The 16,994-nt window shown below is 39.8% G+C and overlaps 2 protein-coding genes across 6 annotated transcripts; both read left to right on the forward strand.

Annotated features, from left to right (window-relative positions):
* The first annotated feature begins 154 nt into the window (after positions 1-154).
* Positions 155-11,150, forward strand: LOC147139979 (monocarboxylate transporter 12-B-like). Of its 2 annotated transcripts, none has more exons than XM_086045106.1 (9): positions 155-302; positions 3,669-4,007; positions 6,367-6,470; positions 6,567-6,710; positions 6,938-7,033; positions 7,107-7,266; positions 7,694-8,320; positions 8,881-9,140; positions 10,050-11,150. In XM_086045106.1, exons 2-9 carry the CDS (start codon positions 3,883-3,885, stop codon positions 10,235-10,237), a joined length of 1,704 nt encoding a protein of 567 aa, XP_085901232.1. In that variant the 5' UTR covers positions 155-302; positions 3,669-3,882; the 3' UTR covers positions 10,238-11,150. The 2 variants fall into 2 exon arrangements, with proteins under 2 accessions (XP_085901232.1, XP_085901233.1); XM_086045107.1 differs by having other exon boundaries at positions 180-302; positions 3,676-4,007.
* A 340-nt stretch (positions 11,151-11,490) lies between these two features.
* LOC147139980 (uncharacterized) lies at positions 11,491-16,442 on the forward strand. Of its 4 annotated transcripts, none has more exons than XM_086044780.1 (6): positions 11,491-11,637; positions 12,620-13,362; positions 14,561-14,694; positions 15,406-15,532; positions 15,578-15,696; positions 15,767-16,442. In XM_086044780.1, the coding sequence occupies exons 2-6, from the start codon at positions 12,631-12,633 to the stop codon at positions 15,849-15,851; spliced, it is 1,197 nt and encodes a 398-aa protein (XP_085900906.1). In that variant the 5' UTR covers positions 11,491-11,637; positions 12,620-12,630; the 3' UTR covers positions 15,852-16,442. The 4 variants fall into 4 exon arrangements, with proteins under 4 accessions (XP_085900906.1, XP_085900907.1, XP_085900909.1 ...); XM_086044781.1 differs by having other exon boundaries at positions 15,770-16,442; XM_086044783.1 differs by having other exon boundaries at positions 15,604-15,696.
* Positions 16,443-16,994: the final 552 nt, after the last annotated feature.

The raw sequence follows: 16,994 nt of genomic DNA on the forward strand, positions 1-16,994 counted from the left end.
TAAAATTTGTTTAAAACTTGTGTAGCAACATAATGTAAGGGGCAAAGTTAAGGAGGTCAGATAAAACGCTGAGCTAAGACAACACATGCACACAGTACTGTATAGTGAAGTGTAGTGTTGGAAATAATGCAGGGATTCTCCTCCCCCTGTTCACTGACACAGACACCCCCCCACACACACACGTGTGTATATATGTTGTTTGCTCAGCCACTAGTTTTGCAGAACACCTTCACGGTGTCGCAGCAAGCCCAGCGAGACTCCACTCCTCAACGTTTCTGGAGGCATGATGCCGGGAAACTGATGTAAGTTCAATGTCAGCTATTGTTATTTATTTATTTATTTTTTTTTCAATTTTAAGCGAAGTGATTTTTTTTTTATAGTCCATTTGTTTCATCTTAATTTTTCAACTTTTTATTTCCATCATGTAACTGACTTTTTCCTTTGTATGTCTATATTTTAAAATCAGAATCTTGCAACATATTTCAACCAAAAAGCTCACACAGTGTCAGTAAAACTCCATTAAAACGTTTTAAATACAAGTTATTTTATTGCAAAAGTAACACAATGCTCGCTCTTTGCTATGATGCAATAATGTGATGCGTTGCACATTGGCCAGGAGTTTTTTTTCCCTTTTTTTTGTTTAAACCTACACTAGATAATGTGGACGGAGCACGGTGTCAAATTATGACGGTCATGCGGGATTCGCACAAAAATCCGTGATTTAAACATGTATTCATTGACCAACACGGAGGAGAGAAGAAGGATATAGGCTATCCTGAATTTAAGCATGTATTCATTCTACATGTTAGAAAAGCTACACCAGACATTTATAGTGCCCTTTTTTTAAGTGGAATTCTTCAACACATTTCAACTGGTGAACAATCTCAAGCCACCATAGTATTTAACGAAAAGGTCAGAGAATCTGTTGTAATATTACTACATTTTGCAACAGCTGCAACGTGTAACATATGTTACAATTATACATTGCATTTGTTACAAAATACGTTACGTTTTGCATTTGAACCATTTGAACCTTGACCACAAGTATATTCTTTATCCACTGTTTTTGCGATACTATAGCTAGCTTGCTAGTTAGATAGTGTTTTATTTTTTGTGTGTGCATTCTATGTGTCGCTAAATTTGTTAGCTCCATCCTGCTGGCTAGTTTTATGTTAGTACTGTAGTACATTACCTTTCTATTTAAGAGCTGCATATTTGGTAACGAAATACATTTTGTAGTTTCAGTTTATCTTGTTATCTAGTTTTTTGCATGAACTGTTTTTGGTTATTACTAAATTTTGGAAACAAGTGTGATGTTACTTTTGTTAGCTGAATTTTCAGCTGTAGTTTTCGTACTAGCTTTTATTGGCGCCCACAGTAGTACCTCATGTAAAGGCCTCTTACCAGTTTCACCATTCATTCATTATCTGTACTGCCCAATCTAGACCCACGCCTGACATTGCACAGCCATTTTGGTCTGAAGCAGTCACTCAAAAGCCAGGGATTGTACTTGAGCAAACTCCTCTCCACCGCAAGAAGACATCCTAGACCAGAAGTGCCCAAATCTGGTCTTCAAGAGCCCCTATCCAGCCTGTTTTAGGTGTATCTCTATTTCAACGCGCCTGATTCAAATCGTCAGGATCGTTATCAGGCTTTTGCAAACCTTACTGATGAGCTGATCATTTGGGCACCCCTGGCGCACCCTTGTCCTAGACAAATGGGAAAGGCCAACTTGCCAAGCTCTTCTTCGTTCCTTCGTCATCTAATGTGGGGAGATCATTGCGTCAAATGATCATTTGGAGCAAATGGAGGTTTTGCCATAAAAAAGGGGGTGGGAAGACTGCTAAAAGTGAAAAAAGAAGCACTAGGTGTGAAAAAAAAAAAGCATCCTCCTCACCAGCTGTGCTCTATTTGCGTTGCAGCTTTTCAGAGGAACTCCCATCACGCATGAGCTCCAAGAATCCACACCAACACACACACACACACACAAGCACGCGCGCAACAACTAAAGATAAAAACAAGCATGTTGGCAAATAATTTTATGCTGCGATGAAAGCGCTGGCTACAGCAGAAGGGTCAAAGCTCACTTTTTTTTCACCTTTTCTCTTTTTTGCTTTGTCATCTCGTGGCTGCAAAAGGTTATCCAAGTTGTAAGTTTTGCCCCTGTGCTGATTGTCAGCAGTGCCAATGACAACATTTGCACTTGTTTACACAGATGTAACAGATCATGCTGAAAAGAAGCAGCAAAACCGGTAAAATTTACTTTACGGCGGAACCTAACGAGCTATCATGTACATTCTGAGCTACCAAGAAGTAAATCTAGTCATTAAGATATAGGTGCGACAAGGCATATGTAAGACAAGCTTCCAATTTAAGGCTAATAAATAAAGCTAGCTAGCAAGTGGAAGCTAGCTTGGCTACTCATGTAAACCTAGCCAGCTAAGTGGTTGTAGCTATCTATAAATAAATGTTAGTCTAAACTAGTAGTAAAACATGCTAACTCACATTGGGGTTTATAAGAGGTGTTTTAAATGGCAGCAGGTGTGTGCTGCCTTCCATAACTAATGAAATGTTTGTTGTTGTTTTTGTAGCTTTTTTTTTCTTTGTAGCCTATTTATTTTTGGATAGTTGATTGGGATACTTCATTTACAAAACAAAACACAAAATAAAACAAAGCCAACACACAACGACAAAGCTTTACCAAACGAAATGCAGTTTGCCACCGTTTCCTTTATCTTATCTCCCCCCTGAGTGTCGGATATCCTCATGAAAAACACAAAGGGTGCGCTTGTTTTTCAGATGAAAATAGACGGGCGGGTAGCTGTTGGCATTCGTGGAAAGGGTGTCAAACTTCACTGTATTGACACTGTACTGTGTGTTTGTGTGGGTCAGTGACAAAGCTTAATACCGTCCAGGCTTGTTAGCCGGCAGGTTGTTGCATAAGTGAAGTGGTGTGACTCACAGTATTTGCAAGAGCATCTGTACGCATGCCAGGTGATAAGCCAGAAAACAATCCACTGACCTCTTCTTGGCACAGCTATGTGGCACACTTTACTTTCAATTGACAAATGCCCATCTATCTTCTCAGTGAGTATGAGAGCCATGACAGGGGCAGGACACTTAATTCACTTCTGCTGATAAAAGTTTACATTTTTTCCACCTCTGTCCATGTCACTGTTTAGAAACAGAAATCCCGGTCACAGTTTGTCAGGTGGTAAAAGTAGTTGAGACATTGTTCCGCCTTTGCTACAGCTCTGCAAAGGGGGAAAATTCTTTGGATTACTATGTAAGCCATAATAGAAGTGGGCACTCAAGTCTGTGTCAACCCTGTCACAATTTACATTTTTTAAAACTGCTGGGTCAAAAGTAACCCAAATAGAGTGAACTAGCTAACCCAGCGCTCGGTCCAAAAGGTTGTATACCCAGCACATTGGGTTGAGTATTTGACCCAGCCTTTAACTCATGGACATGTATAAAACCTCAAACCCCAAAGTCAAATTCATTTTTATTTGCATTGCTTTGAGGCGCATTTCAATGACACCAGTTGTTAATCAAAACTTTTCAAGGATAACACTTGAAAGGCAGATAAATGACCCCTATGTGAAATTGGGCTATTAATCAACTGGAATGTGAACATGTGTGTGTGTGTGCGTGTGTGTATGTGTCAGAGAAAAGGAAGTGGAGGCGGGACGTAGGAGTTGGAGGAGGGAACATTGGGAATCTCCATCAGATCCTCCACAACTTCCCAAACGTGCTGCCCAAAGCAAAAGAGCACGGCCAATGAGAAGCTGCTGCCGACATCGTGAGGTGTCCTTAGTGTAAAGCCAAGGCAGAGGGGCTGGGGCCACTGATGACAACTAGGCCCGTGATTGGTGGGAAGCCATGGCTGTCAGCGTGCAGGAGAAGCCCCGGCCAGACCGGGGCCAGGTGACCAAGGAGGGCGGCTGGGGGTGGATGGTCGTCGCTGCCTGCTTCCTCGCCACCATCTGCACACGTGCAGTCACCAGGTGTGTGTTTGTATATATGTGTGTGTGTGGCCCCACATTGTGTTGTAAGCACTATTGACCCCACAATCACCCAAAAACAAGTACTGTGTGTGTGTGTGTTTGTGAGATTCTCAGTTTGTATAATTTGCTTGCACTATTAATCCGACAAAGACAGGTATAGATCAAGGTTATTATAATTAACTATAGTTAAATGACAAAAACTAAAGTTGAAAAAAAAATGTTAACAAAATAAAATAAGAACAATTAAAAAAAAAAAAAAAAAGAAAACTATCTGAAACGACATCTTACATTTATTAAACTAAATGAAACTATACTTTAAACTAAACTACTGTATAATTATAGCGAAAATGTCCTTTGTTTTCGTCTTTATAAATTAATATCATCCATGAGCTTTCATTTTAAATTTCTCCGGTATTGCTGTCCATCCATAGCTACAAAAGAAGGAAGGTCAAACGGTTGTTTCAGAATTTTAGTTTACTTTATTACACAATACTTAGCGATGTCTTTTTTTCTTGCACTCAACAAACATTCCATATATTTTAAAAAATAAATACAAAAACAAAAAATAGGCAACTTAAACTAAGGATTTGCGAGAAAAAAAAGAAAAAAAACATTAAAACTAAATTATTCAAAAAGTAAAAGTCAAAGTGAAATAAAAACAAACTATAATCAAAAATCAAAAACTACTGTAATCCTGGAATAGATGTACATGGTTTCCACATTGTGTAGCCCGCACTGGTAACGACCATGTAGTTAAAACAAGAAAGGGTGTATAAAAAGAGTATATTTTTCTTTAACTTCTCCATACTTGTGACTTTATTAGCACCTCTACATAGTCCTTCCCTTAGCAGGAGTTCATTCCTGAACAGCTTAAAGTGTTAACAACTTTTTTTTCTCCCACTAATACTCAAAATACCTACTGAGGCATTTCCATGTTGACGCTTTTTGTTTTTGCAAAGTCAGCACATTTCCATCACTCAAAGGTATAAATGAAGTCCGACAAAGTGATGTGTGCTCATTTTGTTGTTGAGCAGCGCTTGTGATGCTTTTCCAGAGGTGGTGTCTCCTCTTAAATCAGACAGAAAGATAAAGATGTGAATGAGTGGCCGGTGTCCTTTGATAACCTCCTCCTACTCGTGCTTATCACCCAAGACTGGCCGCCCAGTGCAAGAGACTACATTATATAAGCGTGCTTATGCAAGACTCAATATATGCAAGGCCTCACAGTCTGCGCACTTCGTGACCTGACACGTTGCTCAGGATGAACGAAATACGAAACAAAATCAAGTGTTTGTTTGACAGCGGGAATGGAACAGCATGTCAAAATATCAATATTTTATCCCGTCGAATCGATACAGGTTTGAATATCAAATTATTGATATTGCATCAAATGATATGGCATATCATTATATTGATATTTGATACTGGTCTACTTTCCCGTGGGATATCAAATGATACATAATGTATTGATATTTTATGCTGGTGTATTGATACTGGACTGATAGCCATAATGTTACGACGTGTCAAATTTTGAATATTTAATACCGGTGTATCAATGATTTGCAGGGAGGGAGAACAATCGGATACATATTGATATTTGATGTTCGTGTATCGATACTGCACTGACAGCGATAATGATACACATAAAATATTTTATAGTGGTGAATCAATACTTTGCTGGTAGAGCTATAGATATAAAAAATACAAGTATATTTGGTATGGGATTGTGAACGATAACGATATGACTGATAAAAATACGATTTTTTGATTCTTGTGTCAATACTGCGCTAAAAGAGATTACAATATGATACATATTGATATGTTTTACCATTGTATCAATATTGTACTGACAGCGATAAATTCTAAAACACATACAAATATTTATAATATTTGATACTGGCCTATCAATACTTTGCTTTGAGACATATTGATATTTGATACTAGTTTATTGACACTGTGACGTGACTTTAAAGATAATGTAACATCAAAACTGATACTGGTGTGTTTGTTGAGACTGTATTGACAGGTAAAATGATACAACAGTTTAAAATATTGATCATTGATGCTGCATTCATACTATACTAAGAGATAAAACGACAATAGATGAAAAATCACAATGAATAAAACTATTATTTACTGTGTTTTCTTTTTATTCTCCTATGGGAGCGGTTGAGATGTGTCCTATAAAGTCTGCCTAGCAACAAGCTACAAAAGAATCCCAGCAATTAAGTTGATTTACTGTACATGCTGCTAGAGGGTGAATGTTCATGGACGAGTAGCAATAAATGTTCCTGCACTTCCACTATATTTTACTTATATATTTTGAATATATGATGATGTCCACTGTCCTTGTGACCAGATGTGTTTCCATGTTCTTCGTGGAGTTCCAGCTGCACTTTGAGCGAGATTATTCCACCACGGCCTGGATCCACAGCCTCATTGATTGCGCCACTATGCTTTGTGGTAATAAAAGTCATCGTTTTTAACTGAAAAGTCATTAAAAAACAAACAAAAAAAAAGTATTGTAGCTTACTTAATTCAGAGATCATGTTTTTCCAGCACCTCTGGGTGGTTTCCTTGGCAACCGTCTGTCATGCAGAGCCACAGTGATGCTAGGGGGCCTCTTGTCCTCGGTGGGTCTGGTAATCAGCTGCTTCGCCTCCAGTCTAGAACACCTCTACGTCTCGCTGGGCATTCTAACAGGTACGTACATCCCTGGGTCCCCAGCATCACGTAAACATATATATATATATATATATATATATATATATATATATATGTATGTATGCTTCAGAGAATGATAATTATGTGAGATCAAAATATTATTTAATACTGGCGCCTTATTGTTCTATAATTGTGAGGGATAATGTTGCATGACGCATGAAAATATGGATATTTGATACTGTTGTATTGACACTGAACTCTTTTAGGTTTGGGCTTTGCTCTGAGCTACACTCCATCCATCGCCATGGTTGGCCGCTACTTCAACAAGAGGAAAGCTTTGGCGTACGGCATCGCCCAGTCTGGTAGGGACCTCACTGTGTTTTCCCGCCTTTCTACCATCCCGCACCGTCATTATCGTCATGTTCTGCCATCCAGGCAGCGGCATTGGGACCTTCATCCTGGCTCCGGTGGTGCAGCTGCTCATCGAACATTACTCCTGGAGGGGGGCCCTGCTGGTCCTGGGGGGCTTTGTCTCCAATTTGTGTGTGTGTGGAGCCTTGTTGAGGCCAGTGGTGGAGCCCGGCGTGAAGCAAAGGTGGGATCACTATGAATAGCATTCTAACTAGTTAGCCGGTTAGCTCATTTGGAATGCCTTGAATTGAAATAAATCAACAATTCTGAAACAAACAAATGTAGCTCATATTTCATACAAGTGTGTCTGTACTGGACTGCGAGAAAGCATGATATCATATAAAAATATTGATATGCGAACGATACTGAACTTTGAGTGATAATAATGATACAACACATCTAAATATCTATATAGTATCATATCATATCATATCTCAATATACCTATATTTGATACCTGTGTATTGATACTGTACTTTGGGATTACTGGACTGTGTTCATAATGATACTTAATATTTGACATGGGTGTATAAGTGGTTCAGGAAGCTTCAGTTTGCCCATCACTAGCTAGCACCTAATGCTAACTCGTGTGTTTATGTTTTCCTTATGAAGGATGTCTCATGAGTCCAGTGACGCCAAAGAAGAAACCAAAGAAGTCTCAGCAAAGACGCCAGAAATTAGCAACCTCAGCTACACTGAAGGAATCATGATTGCTAACGGAGTGCTGAGAAACTGCCAACTGGAGAACAGCAAGTTAGCCGAGGTTAACAAGCTAGCTCATCCTAACACGATAGCCTTGCTGTCCAGCGGGGCTGATGCCAGGATAACGGATCTCAAGCTAGCGGAGTGCCTTTTACTTAGCAACGCGCTAACGGCGGCCATGTTCGGGGAGCTAGCCGACAATAAGCTGGCGAGCTCCGTGGAGAGTCGTAACTTGTGCAACAAAATGGCCATCGCAAAGACGGAAGTCGTGCTTTCTGAACCTTTAGCAAATACTAAAGGTCGTTGTTATTGCCTCCAGCCAGGAGAGGATTTTGGCTTCCTAGTAGCTCCAGACTTCCTGGTTCTGTGCCTGTCCTTCTTTTTTCTGGCTTTTGGCTGTAGTACTCCAGTGGTCTACCTCGTTCCTTACGCCCTCAGTAAGGGGGTGGAGCACAATCAGGCCGCCTTCATCATGTCCATATTTGGAATCAGTGGTATCGTTGGGAACATTACCTTTGGCTGGATCACAGACAGGAAGTAAGTAGCAGCTTGGATAACAATTTACGTGTAAAGATAAAGATTAGAGCTGGGCATCGCCTAACCGTTACAAAGTTCCCGTCTGCATATTTAGCCGACCCACGTGGTCCCAGTCGTTCCTAGTCAGCCAAACGGTGTCAAAAACGGACTTAACCGGTATACCTGACACGCAGCCAAATAAAGAAAAAAGAGAAAATAAAACAGTGGTGTATACCTTTCACAGACGAAATGACATGTGCCCCATTTCACCGATCACCACGCTGTGATGCTTTATTTATTTATTTATTTTTATTTGGCGGCATATCTGCTTGTGCGTCGCCTGCATGTGACATGTAAATTACGTTCTCAACACTGATTGGCTGTCGCCGACAAGGGACGGACTGGGTCCACGTGGGTCGGCTAAATATGCAGACGGGAGCTTCGTGACGGTTAGGCGATGACCAGATCTGATAATTATATGACACTTCTAAATACAGTACAGGCATTTACTGGTATATTGATTCTGATTCTATCACGATATATATACTTAATGATATTTGATACTGATATGTCCTTTGCAGGTGTCTGAAGCGGTACCGTATGCTGAGCTACATGCTAGCGATAGCGGTGGAGGGCCTGAGCTGCTTGTGGATTCCGCTCCTCCACTCCTTCGTCCCGCTGACCATGTTTGCGGTGGTCTACGGCTATTTCGATGGTGCTTATGTGGCGCTCATTCCCGTGGTCACTTCGGACACCGTGGGCTCCGCTTACCTCACCTCAGCCCTGGGCGTGGTCTACTTCCTGCATGCTGTGCCTTACCTCCTCAGCCCACCCATAGGCGGTGTGACTTTTGGCTTTTTGTATTTAATATTTGTATTCATTTTTCTCATTAGACAAGTTGTTAATTGCTTTGTTCTAATGAAATACAATTACAAATATTGGTAAAATACACAAATTTATTAAAACCGTTTTTTAAATATGTTAATCATAACTACTTTATTTATAAATAAACCTTGTCAGGATAGTGACAAAAAATGGATGTTGTAATAATAATAATAATTCAAAATATTAAAGTATTATTTTTTGTCATTTTGTCTAATGTATAAGTCAGTTAATTATTTAATGAGCTAATTGAATCAAATAAAAATGAATACGGTACATACATTTTATCTAACTGATTAATAGGCACAAATGATGGCAAAAATTATGATTTGACATAAAATACACACATTTTCAGTCAAACAATTTTACATTTATTTTATTGTGTTAGATAATTGGTTAATACATTGTAATAATAATTGTAATAATTAATAAATAGTGATGAATAATATAATGAAGCTACATGAATGATTGTTTTAATATTAAAATACTGTAAACAATTTTACATAAAATGCAAATATATCAGTACTTTTTAAATTTTTAAATTGTTATGATGAAAATAATGATAGAGAATTAAATACCTTTGAGTATTAAAAATAAGCATTTTACATAAAATAAAACATGTTAGAAACATTTTCATACAATAGTTAGTAATTGTAATGAGATTAGTTATAATTACTAACATTTAAAACAATTTTAAACAAAATACACAAATATCAGTAAAATAGGCATTTTTCTTAACTCAATGATTGGTTCATTAAGTAAAATGAATTATTAACAATACAGTTCAAATTGGAATGAATTATTATTTTACTGAAATGAATTTATTATTACATTTTCACTTAATATGGGTTTGTGTGTCTTTCTTTAGGTTGGTTGGTGGACATGACTGAAAACTATACGGCAACTTTCTTTGTCAGCGGCGCTTCGTACATTTGCAGTGCTGTCATTCTGGCGGGGGCCATGTTGGTCCAACGTGCCCGTCAGTCAGGGCCAAAGGCGCCCTGCCCCGAGCACACCGCCAGCGCTTCCACTGTCTGTCATCAGGACGTCATCTAAGCATTCTGATGTGTTTTGTTTGTCATAACCAAACACTCTTAAAAACACTTTTTTTTTACTACAACTTGTTGACATTTTTATATACACAACTGTGAAAGATAACGATACCACAAATTGAAATATCGATATATGATACTTGTGTATTGATACCGTACTGTGAGCGATAAGGATACAAAATCTAAAACTGTGATACTGGTATTGATCCTGAACTGTGAGGAATAACGATACAGCACATTAAAATTCTTGGTACTGGCATATAGATATAATATGTCACATATGATTAACAATATTTTATACCTGCTTCAACTACTGAAAGTAATAATGTTACATGCAATATACAATATTTGATACTGTTGCACTAATATTGGACTGTGAGCAATAATGATACAACTCATCAAAATATCAATATTTGTTACCAGTGTATCGATACGCTGAGTGATGACAAATCGAAGATACAAGATGACAGAGTATTGATATTTGATACTTGTGTATCGATGCTGTACCGTGAGTGATAGGCAGAGGTGGGTATTTCACAAAAAAAATGTGCGTCTGTTATTCATCATCCATCTGCAGCGTGGGTACCCATACGTCGTCCATCATTTGCCTTTTTTTTCGAAAGAAGGATTAAATACACGGGTTTCCGACTATGTTTAGGCCGTCTGTTTTAAAATTGTGTCCGTCATTCGTCAGCCGTCAGCAAAACGGGTGTCATAGGAAGGTAGACGGACTGGTCCGTCACATTGACGGAATGCTCAGCTCCGGTGATAAGAGATTGAGCATATCAAAGTATGTGATACTGGTGTATTGATACCGAGGAATAACAATACTAAACAAAACATCAAAGTATCGGTATTGATACTGGACTGTATTTTTTTTTTGTGTCAATGGATTTATGTAACTACATGTATGTATGTAAAAAATAAATTCACAGGACCAAACATGCTCTACATGAATAAACACTGCATAAATTGTTTTTTTTTAATGATATTTAGAGATTATGAATGTTTGCTACAATGCTTAAAGGGTTTGCTGATCAGTGAAATAGGTGGACTATTTGTTTCTCAAATTGATTATCAGTGGGGAAAAAAATGATAAAAAACGAAAATAATTTATATTAATGTAATTTATTTTGTAATAACATTTTTTTCTGTTAATTCTATTCTATAATCTAACAATGTATTCATAAATATTTAAAAAGTACCTTCCGGCATTAGCTTGTAGTTATCCTTTTGTCCAGCAAGGGGCAGTGTGTACAAAGACTAGCTTGGAAGCGCGCGTGGGGTCGTCACACATAAGCGACCATCTCAGTTGGCGCTTACCTATGACTGTGATGACGTCACATTTGGAGATGATGGCTAAAGTGCTCATCAGCTAAACACGCAAAGGAGGAAACTGTACAGGTATATGTTTTAAAATGTAATTTTGTGTTATTGGGTCGTCGTTAATGGTGTGTTTTATTTGTTTGGACAATAGTCCGAACAGGCTAGCTGGCTACCTAACCGGTAGCTAATCATCTTTTGACAAAATGGCAGAATGTAAAGTATTTGGGATTAAACGTTAGTTTTATATTTTCTCGGGATGTTTTTTTCGTCAAAAGTCTGCGACTGCAACTTTCGCGATAGTTGTTGGTGATCCTTTTTGTGTGTTGTGCTGATTGTAGGTTTTATATAGACGCACACGGCCAGGACACCTGTCAATCAACCGATTAGCCACCATGTTAAGCTTCTTACAGCTGGTATGTGCCTAAAATTTCAAAGATTATTTTATTTATATGAAACCAGCATTATTAGACAGGCGTTTTAAAGACAATTACAGTGATTAAAGCATCGTTTTCTGTGACTAATTTTATGACTCTTAAAAGCAGTGAAAATTTATCAATTAATGGCCAGCGTTTTAATGCAAAGTCAATGGGAATCGAGATTTTAGTTGTGACCTTTTTATCGAGTTTTGTCTTCTTTAAATGGCTCTGATGTGGCCATTTTGCTCTAAAATCATTCATTTTTCTACAGTCCCGATATTAAAGTGACTCCTGCCTTTGCTAGTTTATGTGTAAAAGGAAAAGATGGAGTTCCGTATCATTTGTTGTGGCTGTTTTGCAGGATGTCTGTGTGAAAGGAATTGGCTTTTGGCAGCAAAAGTTGGCAATTTTCTGCACTGCAGCTGCGTGAATGTGCACGCAGTTGCCTTGACTGGGTTTTGCGTCAAAGGCAATAAAAGCCAATTGCCAGACCTCCAAGTCTGCATTTTTCTGTCTTCCTTAGTCATTTTCTGTGTAAAAGTGTAGTAAAACAAAAAGGCGAAGTTAGATCTGTTGTGGCCGTTTCACTGGAGAGCTGTGTGAAAATACCAAACTCATCGTTGTTGTCTTCTTCCTCCTCCAAGTGAATGAATGAATGGAGCCAGACATTCTGACCTATCAGCACCCAGCAGCTCGCTCTTCTTTGGACAATGACGTCAGGGAGGCGGGCTCAGACGAGGAAGAGTTCCGGGGATTCTCTCGCGGCCTCGCTGCTTCCACTGAACCGCTGTTCCACCTCAAGTGCAAATTTCTTCAAGCAGAACCACCCGGCGGGCCGCCTTTGCCCCTTACTAACGGGCTCTGCGACACCCGCGCGGAGGAGGTGGGATTCGCCGATTTTGCCGTGTTCGCGGAGCAGGCATCCCACCCGTGGTGTTGCGGTTTCGTTGGTGCTACGACACCCTCGAACGGTCTCAGGGAAGCACGAGACGTCATCATGGACTCGGAACCCAGATCATCTCACCACCGTGTCGATCTCAGGACTCGGGACGCTCCTCGAATGTCACCCGCCACGGAGGATCAGGACTCCCTCTCCTTCGAGGGGCCATCCGAGGACTCAGAACCCAACGTGTCCTCGCTCGCCTCCAACGGAGATCACACCGATGATGACGATGATGATGATCACATGGTAGAAGATGGGTGTGCCGCTTCTCAGGGAACGTGTCCTACCTCTAAGGAGTCCTCACAATTCCTTGCCGACAACTCTGGGGGTCCGCCGGGTCTCCCCCCGAGTGAAAGCTTTGCAGACTTCTGCTCGGCCGCTACGCAGGAAGATGTCGGCGAAAAGTGGGCTGACTTTAAAGAACAGAGCGACCACACGCAACAAGTAGGCAGCCTTCAGTTGGTCTAAGGTAGTGCTTCTATAAAATGGGCTCCGCGAGCCGTACCTTCGGGTCCACAAAATATTTTGCATTCAATTTATTTCATAACAGTCGTTTTCAAACCTTTTACCCCAAGAACCACCGAAAAAAATAGTGAGCGCTCCAAGTACCACCGTCATGACCAACATTAAGACACAGTAGCATAGTAGGTCTAAATATTCATGAAAATAATATTATTGCAAGTGACTGTAACAACACAGTTTGAACATTAACACAGTGCCTAAAATGTAGGAAAATTGTACTAAAAAGTGAGCCCAAGTACTACACGTTGAAAATCACTGTCATAATTTTTAACTGGCTATAAATGAAGTTTAGTTGGGGGCCCTCTATGCCTCTTCTATTATGTTGCATCCCTCCCAGTAGACCTTAGTACTGTAAAAAAACTGTTAAAAAATGACAGCTAAAAAAACCATTTATTTTTCTAATATTCATTTGTTAGAATCATAACCAGAATAGCATTATTGTCATTGCGCCACAGGGTGCAACGAAATATAGCAGATACAACCAGATACAAACTGAAGAAACAACGACCAACAGGATTTTTTTGCAGATGAAAAGAAAAAACACAAGGGAGTGATGGGGGGGGGGGGACAGACAAAAGTCATGCAAGGGGAGCACAGTATGTTTTTTTTTGGGGGGGGGGGGAACTGCGATTACAGGCACACATTAATACACAACACATATACTAGCACATGTGGATGTGTGGTGGAGTGTGTCTGGGGTGAACATTACAGCCCAGATGCAGTGGGCAGCCTTTGCAAGCTATCAAGATCCCATCCCATCTGCAGCTGTGCCATAATAGTGCAAGGGAATGCCATCCCATCTGCAGCTGTGCCATAATAGTGGAAGGGAATGGTGTTAGGGTCAAGCTAGCATACAGCTTTGATAGACAATTGAGTTTGTGTGATTATATGAGTATGTATGCGTGTGTCGGTGTCTCTGTCCCAGTGGCATGCCAACACCCTGTCTCGTTTAGGGGTTACACATGGGAGTTAGATTTAAGTGGTGCTAAGATTATTGGAAAAAGATTCCTCACTGTCAGCAGTCCCTGGACCCAAAAAGTTTGAGAAGCCTTGCTCTATGGACACTAGGCACAACTAAGCTGTGACACCGCTTAGCTAACTTTTCTTTCCTGTACACTAGCTCCTCCAGGCGTCTTTTCCTGAGACTGAGGTCCCAGCTGTGAGCAAGGAAGAAGAGGAGGAACAGTTCCCCAGCTTGGAGGCACTGCTTTATCCTCAAAATCGCCCTGACTGTGAGGAAGACACAGTTGAGCGGTATGATGAAAAAGAACCATTTAGAAAAACATTCAGAGTTGAGATTTGCCCGGGAAGACTACATTTGAAAACTCCACTTATCCTTGTGTACATTTTTTCCATATGTAAACCATAGGTTATTTAAAAATGGTTTTCGAAGGGAAGACTAGAATGAATGCAATTTTACAAGTCTGTTTGGAGCCAAAAATAAATCCGTCTGTTGTACATGAAAACGGGTTCAAGCATGGCGACGTCAGCATCATGCTTTGAGGCTGTTTTTTGTTCATCTCGTGCTGGGCGCTCAGTCGAGGTAGAGGGAAGTATGAGCAGTTCCAAAAAGCAGACAGTTTTCACATAAAACCTTCCGGTTTCTGCTGGAAAGCAAAAAGGTCAGGAAAAGCCTACTAGAACAGCTGACCTTTATTTGGAGTTCAACAAAGTCACTTTAAATGGTGGCGGGTGTGTTTAACGAGAATGAGTTTGAATGTTATTGGCTTGTTCTGAACATAGCCACATACTCAAGTCATGAGGGTGTGCACACTTTTGCAGCTATGTTATTTCAATTATTTTTATATCCCCTCTTGAAAAGTTTTACAAATTTGAGTCCAAGGTTTCGTTGGAACGATGGAAAAAGTTTTGGAATTATTTATCATGGTGTCATTTTTTTCACATCACTAAAAATGCCTTTTCTCAAGTTTTTTTTTAGACCATCTTGGCTTTTATTTTTGCCAGGGCCCGGCCAGGCTTTTGGCTCCCCCACCAAGACGCACACTGCGCTGCAGGCCTCAAGTTCCGGTGGCGCACTTCCCACGCCAACAGGACTCTGCTCGGGTGTCTCGGTGTGGTCTCCGGGAATGTGGTAAGTTCATTTAGTTTCATCCATTACTGTTCACACCCATGTCAGAATGGTACTTTTTGTTTGTATGCCAGGAGCCCAAAAAGGATTGTTATCCAGGACACACAGGAACCACCTACTAGGCCCAAACACACACACACACACACAGGCCTCTCAACTCAATGCAAGTATGTGGAACTATTGATTTTTGATTTGTGGATGCCATGCCATCTTAATGGTTGTCTTTTTTTCTCTCAGCAGAGCAGCCCAGGCCTTAGCAGTTCTCAGGTGGTCCTCCTCCCCTTCTCAGTATTCACACTGTGTTCTCTCCCCCTCAAGATGAGGTTGGGAAAGTTGAAGTTGTCATGGAAACTCTGTGAAAAGTGGAAAATGACAGGATTTGTAGGTTTTTTTTTAATACCTGTGCAATCTTTTCTGGTACCTGTGAATTATTAAAATAAACCACATGGCTGTGACAGGACTTGACAATGCAAACTAGAAAAAAATGGTGCGCTCCAACAATCTGAGTGTTCTTTATCAACTTTAACAAGTTCATGCTTTCTATATGTATATATTTATTTGTGTCCTATTTAATTATCATATCCAGTCCACTGAAGCATTCACTAAAGAAGCATGTTAACACTGTAGCTTCTTAGTGTTTTGTCATCAAAATATTCCTGTCATTGTAAGTAAGTTTACCTTTCATCCATTCCCCCATGATAATCTGTGCCTTTTATATGCCTCCAATTGAATTGCATCCCCGGAAAAAAACAAAACAATTTATTCTTTTTTGGACCTCTTTGTCCTTGACAAATGTTTTATTTATTTATTTACTTTGTAAGTCTTCAGGTTTACTGCTTGAATCCAAATGGTATGCACTACAATAAAAGGTGTGTAATGTAAATACCGAAATAAATTAGATGGTAGTTGTGAATTCTTTTACACGCGTCTACAACAGATCCACAACTTCATGTATGGGTTGCACTTTTTTTTGGTGCCTTTTTGCCTCTTAATAGCCATCATATCTGGACTTCAACCACACAATAGTTAACCAACATGATTACGGGTAGGGACTCTTTGGGACACAGGCAACATTGTTAAGACTGAAAATGAGTATGATGCAATTTATTTGACTGCAACTACATTCACAATTTTCACCTTTTAGAGCCTTTTGGGTCTTCAAAGATCCAGAGCTAGCTCTGCCAAGTCACGCCAGGACTCTTAAATGGTAGACAACAGGCAACTCTCCTAAATCTGATGTTGCTTACAGCTATTTCCACTCCTTGTGTCTTTTTGACCTTAGGTGTACCTTTTTGACTTGTTGACCTAGGGACTGTAAAATTGTATTTGTTAAAATACAAATTCAGTGAATAAAAAAAAATGGTTGGAACTTATTTTTGGATAAAAATGAAACTGTCAGCAGTGACTGAAATAGGTCGACAGGCAAATCTGCCAAGGCTGGCACAATGATTGAACTACATTTTGA

Source organism: Filicampus tigris, chromosome 11 (assembly GCF_054856515.1).
Source record: "Filicampus tigris isolate MCC_2025a chromosome 11, RoL_Ftig_1.0, whole genome shotgun sequence".
Taxonomy (NCBI): domain Eukaryota; kingdom Metazoa; phylum Chordata; class Actinopteri; order Syngnathiformes; family Syngnathidae; genus Filicampus; species Filicampus tigris.

Bases quoted from the DNA above. Each gene is read 5' to 3' on its own strand.
- LOC147139980 (XM_086044780.1), top strand. From the start codon at position 12,631: ATGGAGCCAGACATTCTGACCTATCAGCACCCAGCAGCTCGCTCTTCT. The intron at 13,363-14,560 runs GTAGGCAGCCTT...CCTGTACACTAG, and splicing joins AGAGCGACCACACGCAACAA to CTCCTCCAGGCGTCTTTTCC. The intron at 15,697-15,766 runs GTATGTGGAACT...TTTTTCTCTCAG, and splicing joins GGCCTCTCAACTCAATGCAA to CAGAGCAGCCCAGGCCTTAG.
- LOC147139979 (XM_086045106.1), top strand. From the start codon at position 3,883: ATGGCTGTCAGCGTGCAGGAGAAGCCCCGGCCAGACCGGGGCCAGGTG. The intron at 4,008-6,366 runs GTGTGTGTTTGT...CCTTGTGACCAG, and splicing joins TGCACACGTGCAGTCACCAG to ATGTGTTTCCATGTTCTTCG. The intron at 6,471-6,566 runs GTAATAAAAGTC...ATGTTTTTCCAG, and splicing joins TTGCGCCACTATGCTTTGTG to CACCTCTGGGTGGTTTCCTT.